At 29.5% G+C, this 6,601-nt stretch overlaps 1 protein-coding gene across 1 annotated transcript; it reads right to left on the bottom strand.

Moving 5' to 3' along the window:
• Positions 1 to 1,833: 1,833 nt before the first annotated feature.
• LOC136209998 (ribosome-inactivating protein gelonin-like) lies at positions 1,834 to 6,298 on the bottom strand. The gene is made up of 2 exons (XM_066001656.1): positions 5,276 to 6,298; positions 1,834 to 2,874 (listed from the first exon to the last, which is right to left on the bottom strand). Exon 2 carries the CDS (start codon positions 2,865 to 2,867, stop codon positions 2,031 to 2,033), a length of 837 nt encoding a protein of 278 aa, XP_065857728.1. The 5' UTR covers positions 2,868 to 2,874; positions 5,276 to 6,298; the 3' UTR covers positions 1,834 to 2,030.
• Positions 6,299 to 6,601: the final 303 nt, after the last annotated feature.

A 6,601-nucleotide genomic window follows, 5' to 3' on the forward strand; every position in this document is an offset into this window, starting at 1 on the left:
ATCATTAACTCTGTCAAACACTTGTTTATCAAAATCACAATTCAATCTAATGCAAATTATTCTTTGTTCATCATTAGATTCTATCACTGCTTTTATGAATATTCTAGGGAAATTCATTTAAGCAAGACATAGGAATAGTTATCATTTTATGAAGTTAGAAGAGATTCAGTTCATTAAAGGATAATTGTATCACATAATCTACTTGCTTCGTTTTTAATTCTTAATTCTAATTCACTATGATAGGTCAAGCAATGAGGATGATCTATCTAAAAACATCCAAGTTATTTAATCCTGGATCGAGAGATTGGATTAAATCTTCTTATATGATACAACTGCATCAAGTTTGAAAAGTGTTTTCATGTTTAAACTTATAAAAATCTGTATATATCTCGGGCTATGCACAAAATAGAAACTTAGGAAATATAATTTAAGTATTATTTTCATTCTTTTAAACAAAACTATTTACAAATCAAATTATTTATTCTCTATAACTAAGAGAAACGAATTTATAAATTAAATCATTATAGTAGTTAATCAGCGTTCTCTGTGGGAACAATATCTTATTATTACTACAAGCGGAACTGTGCACTTGCGGAATTCGCCTAACACTAATGATGCTTTTTGCCATATTAAAATAAGGGCTAAACCATACGCAGCCCCTTGAACTTTTCAATTTTGGTCATTTTTCCTCCTGAACTTACGGAACGATCTATTTGCCCCCTCAACTATTTAAAAGTGGTATTAACAACCCCTATTTTCATTATAATGAAACAATCGTGACATGTTCTCATTGCAAATACCAAGGTCATAATATAAAGGGATTTGCACTACTAAAACAAACTGGAAATGAGGTTAGTATAGACAGGACACAAGTTCTCTTGTAAAAATTGCATATAGCTTTAACTCCTTCTAAATCGTCTACATATATGCAGACTGGTTCCAATACTTTCATGAATACTTGTACTAATGTTGGAACTTCATCTTGTTTCCATTATAATGAAAATAAGGGGTTGCTAATACCACTTTTAAATAGTTGAAGGGGCTGCATATGGTTCATGAGGCAAAATGACCAAAAGTGACAAGTTCAGGGGGATGCATATGGTTTAAGCCTTAAAATAAAGTTTTTCACTCATATCGCCATCAAAACCCAAAAAAAATTTCTTTGTGAAAACTATCGGCACTCCTCCTTTCTTTCTTCTCTTTTCTTACTATTTTCTGTCAAAGTCTTCAAGTCTTCCTCTCTTTTGCGGATCTACTTTGAGGTGGAAGAAGGAAGTTCTTTCTTCCTCCTCTCGTCAAGTTAGGTTTACTGTATTTTTATTTCTTTTTAGTCTGTGTTTATATATTTGATTAAATCTCTTTATATGTTTGTATTGTATTTACTCTCTATTATTCTGCTATTTATACCTTTTTCGGATTTAGCAAGAGCGGAAACGATTTATTTTATACATGGATCAATATATCTACGTGGTTGCAACAAAAGAAAGGACGCAGATCTGAATATTCGGAAGGGCCTAAATGATGAAGATTCGATTGCAGTTGCTTTTTTGCAGATTAGGATTTCAATGAAATATATGTTTTATTGTTTTTCTATATGTTTTACACCTTTTATGGCTTTTTATGCTCTTTGTAGTCATTTTCGTCCCATTGTGGATTTTTTAAGGTTTTTTACCTTTTATGTTTCTTATTGTATTTGTTCTTTTCATATTTAATAAAGATGTATGCATTTTCAAAAAAAAAAAAGATAAAAAAAGAAAGAAAAATATTAAGATAAACATACATATGTAGCAAATATTAGGATTTTATCAACCACATAATTCAAGAAAATAAAAATATCCAAATAAATATTTGATTATTTATTATTACATACTTGAAATATTAATTATTATTCATAATAATAATTGGTAACTAGCCTCCGATTAGCGACGGACAGTCATAAATCCGTAGGCAATTGCAATACATATCCATAAATTAAATGGATGTCCTTTATTCATATATAGTTCATATAGAAATTAAAGTTGCATCAATCTTTAAACAGCTACCGGAAGTGGTTCCTGGAGAAGATCCTCAGCTCCGGTATAATCGTTATGATCTCCAAAGATACGAGGATTATTATAGTGCAACAATCCCATATCAGATTTAACTTGTGCAACAGTGGACACAATCCGAGGTGTAAAATTTTCATTTTGCAATTGAACCGGAGTTTTAAATCTTCCATCTGCTCCGGCGATCTGAACTTGTTCCGATACCGCATCCCACGAATTTTGGTAGCTAATAACAACACCTCTTGGTCGAAACGCGTCATTAACATTAGCCTCAATCCCTCTCTGAAGAACTTTGAATCTCGCAGCCTCTGAAACAACTTGTATAAGAACTAAAACACTTTCACGAATACTCGCGCTCACATTAACACCATTAAATAATCGGAGATTATTGACCGCAGTCCTAATCGGAGTTATAATTCCTAATGGAATTTTTGTTCTATCTCCTAAACTCGTATAATGAGTATCGAGTCCCGACACTCTAGCTTTCGTTGTGCCATCAAAAAGTCCACTGTTTGGTGCTTCAACATTTGGTGGAGAATCATTGAAGAAGAAAGAGCGACGTGCATCGGCTTGGTAGCCAATAAAATAAGCATTCTCCCTGTTTAATGCTAATGTGATTGTTTCACCTGAATTTGCGCCAGTCAACTGAACCAGAAGATACCGATTCTGTTTTGTAATGGTGGAGGGTTTTCGAGTTACTAGAATACCATGGCTTGTAATTCCACTTGATAATTCTCGTCGAAGAGAGGTAATGAACGTTTGGTAACTTCCGACACTGGCACCGTTTGTGGTGTATTGAAGAGTCGTGAAACTTGAAACCATTGCAATACTGAAACATAACCATATTGTAAACACAATCCACACTTTCAACTTAACCTTTTAATTTAATTGTTTTGTTGATATAATATCAGAATCTTCTAGACCAGGTGATCTTGATAACTCTATTTGTTGATTAAATTCCATCTAAATAAACTGAATTGAATATCAATATAATATTATTAATTACCAATTACGAATTATGGAGGTAGGAGACAGAGGTGTACAAAAATTAACCAACCCATTAAATATAACCAATCAAATCCAATCCAATTCATATATTTTCATTCTAATGATTTTATATGTGGACTGGATTGAAATCCAACCTATGTAAGAAATTGATTGATTGAGTTAGATTGGATTGGGTTGGGTTGAATTTTTATTCAAATATTTACATATATTTTTTTATTCTCTTATTTTCTATCTAAAAACAAGTTTATTACAAAATATTATTATAATTCATATATTAAATTAAGATTGTTAAATAACAAATTGCAAACGGAAACTTTATTTATTTTAAAAACAAAAAAATAAGAAAAACTCAAAAGTTAGAAAAAAAGTGAAATAAAATGTGAAAGTTGCAAAAAAAGAAAAAAAGAAAGACAAGAAAAATAGAAAAACGGTAAAACAAAAAAAATAAGAAAAATTGAAAATTAGAATCAATTGAATTAAAATGGAAAATTAAAAACAAAATATCTGTATTTTTTAATAATATATGAAATTGATCAAATTTATCAACGTTATCAGTAAAATTAGTCATAACTGTTAACTATATGGATAAAATTGCTCATATATATCAACGTTATGGATATTTTTGTATCTAATCCTCGGATAAGTTGAACCTTATCCCAATAAATGATTAACTTTTATAGAACAAATTTGAAATTTTAATTATAACAAAGAAGAAACCCAAACTTCTTATTAAGGATATTTTAGAAAGAAATTCTAAAATTCCAAAATCATATAGAATTTCAAAAACTCAACAATTTCAAAAATTTCAGATTTATAGAATTTCAAAAAATTTAGATTTCTAGAAAATTCTAGAAATTCTGGAATTCTAAAAATCTGGAATTTCAGAAATTCTAGAATTCTAGAAATTTTGAAATTTTAAATTCATTCCAGAAATTTAGAAATTCAAAAATTTCTGAAATTCCAAAAAAGTCTAGAATTCTAGAAATTCCAAAAAAAAGCGGGTCAAAAAGTCACTGAAAATATATAAAAAAAATGACTTAAAAAATCTCGAAAATATTTTTTTATTTTAAAGGTGTCAAGTCATTTGTTTTGGAGCAAAAAAACTCACATGTACCGATTTACGGAAATGTGAAAACACATTAATTTTTCTTTAAAATTAACTAAAAAATTAATGTCATTTATGTTTTATTTTGTGCAAATATTTGTAAGTTCTTTAATTTAATCCAATGTTTAATAGCTATAAATTTATATTTGAAATTATTTGAATTAGTAACTAACTCAACCCAACTCAACCTAATCTATTCAAGTTTAATATTTAACGGATTGAATTGATTTTAAACCAATCCATAAATTATTTCATTCAATGGATTGAGTTTGATTGTAACCCAAATATATATATATAAAAAAATATTTCATTGTAAATCATTTATGTGTTCAACTCTCGACCTTTTCAATATTAAAAAAAGGTCTAATGCTTCCCCAGCCCCCTTAACTTGTCTAAATTGGTCATTTTACCCCCTCATCTCATCGAATGTCCTATTTACCCCCCTAACTCCATAAAAGTAATATTTCTCACCCCCTCAACTTATAGAATGTTCTATTTACCCCCTTAACTCCATAAAAGTGGTATTTTTCACCCCTTACAATCCGTTATCGAAGCCTAAATTGATAACTTTTTTTAAACGTTAAACCTATATTTATGTTATTTTGTAAGTGGAACCTAAATTGATACTTTTCTAAAAATCATAGGCCTATTTTGGTACATTATCCCTACATATAATGTATTTAACTTGTTTATATTAATGTTCTTGTTATTTGTATTTTTTATTCGTTCTTTCTCTTTTCAACTTTTTTGACTACTATAAAGGGATAAGAAATGCCATTTTTATAGAGTTAAGAGGGTAAATAAGATCATAAGTGGTGAGAAATACCACTTTTATAGAGTTAAATGGGTAAATAGGATATTTGATAAGTTGAGAAGGGGTAAAATGACAAATTTAGTTAAGGGGGTGAGAAATACCATTTTTTATGGAGTTAAGGGGGTAAATAGGACATTCGATGAGTTGGAGGGGTAAAATGACCAATTTAGACAAGTTAAGGGGACTGGAGAAGCATTAAGCCTTGAATAAATAAATAATACTAACATTTACTTTTTAATGAAATGAAATTATATAATATTGAATAAATATATAAATATAAAAGAGGGGTTTTGATATACTTACAGATTGAGCAAATGAGAGCAAATGAGGAGGAAAGATGTGATTTTTTTAGAGTTTCATATCCATTCCTTTTATAGATGAAAATAAGGGTAAATTACACTCATGGTCACTGAATTTACTCATTTTCACAGTATGACCACTAAACTTCAAAATATGACCCTATTTGAGCTGTTAGTTGTTAGCTGATAGGTGACTACCTTTTTTGTTAGCTGATTTGACTGGAGGATTGTGTGAACTTGTTTGGTAAAACTTAGCTGATTGCTAATGGATGTTTGTGTGGTAAAAATGTCCATAGAAAGAGATGGAACAATAAGCTAATTAAAAAACTTCTAAAATGAGCTTTTTCAAAATTAGCTTTTTGGATCCAATAAACTTTCTCAAACATCTCTTCACTAAACACCAATATTAGAGGTTTGACTAGTCAAAACCTTTAATATAGCTCAAACCTCTAATTTTACTCCAAAAAGCTTTTTACCAAACATGGTCAGTTATTTAACTTTACAATTTCTAACATTATGATCACTAAAATTCAAGCAATGCCTCAAAATAACCGTTGACGACCTCAAAATAAAAAATTCTATTTTTTTATTTGTTATATAAATTTAATAATTATTATATAAATTATGGGTTGCCATTTTTTGACTACTATAAAGGGATAAGAAATGCCATTTTTATAGAGTTAAGAGGGTAAATAAGATCATAAGTGGTGAGAAATACCACTTTTATAGAGTTAAAGGGGTAAATAGGATATTTGATAAGTTGAGAAGGGGTAAAATGACAAATTTAGTTAAGGGGGTGAGAAATACCATTTTTTATGGAGTTAAGGGGGTAAATAGGACATTCGATGAGTTGGAGGGGTAAAATGACCAATTTAGACAAGTTAAGGGGACTGGAGAAGCATTAAGCCTTGAATAAATAAATAATACTAACATTTACTTTTTAATGAAATGAAATTATATAATATTGAATAAATATATAAATATAAAAGAGGGGTTTTGATATACTTACAGATTGAGCAAATGAGAGCAAATGAGGAGGAAAGATGTGATTTTTTTAGAGTTTCTTATCCATTCCTTTTATAGATGAAAATAAGGGTAAATTACACTCATGGTCACTGAATTTACTCATTTTCACAGTATGACCACTAAACTTCAAAATATGGCCCTATTTGAGCTGTTAGTTGTTAGCTGATAGGTGACTACCTTTTTTGTTAGCTGATTTGACTGGAGGATTGTGTGAACTTGTTTGGTAAAACTTAGCTGATTGCTAATGGATGTTTGTGTGGTAAAAATGTCCATAGAAAGAGATGGAACAATAAGCTAATTAAAA

The sequence above is a fragment of the Euphorbia lathyris genome, chromosome 10 (assembly GCF_963576675.1).
Source record: "Euphorbia lathyris chromosome 10, ddEupLath1.1, whole genome shotgun sequence".
NCBI classification, from domain to species: Eukaryota; Viridiplantae; Streptophyta; class Magnoliopsida; order Malpighiales; family Euphorbiaceae; genus Euphorbia; species Euphorbia lathyris.

Bases quoted from the DNA above. Each gene is read 5' to 3' on its own strand.
- LOC136209998 (XM_066001656.1), bottom strand. From the start codon at position 2,867: ATGGTTTCAAGTTTCACGACTCTTCAATACACCACAAACGGTGCCAGT.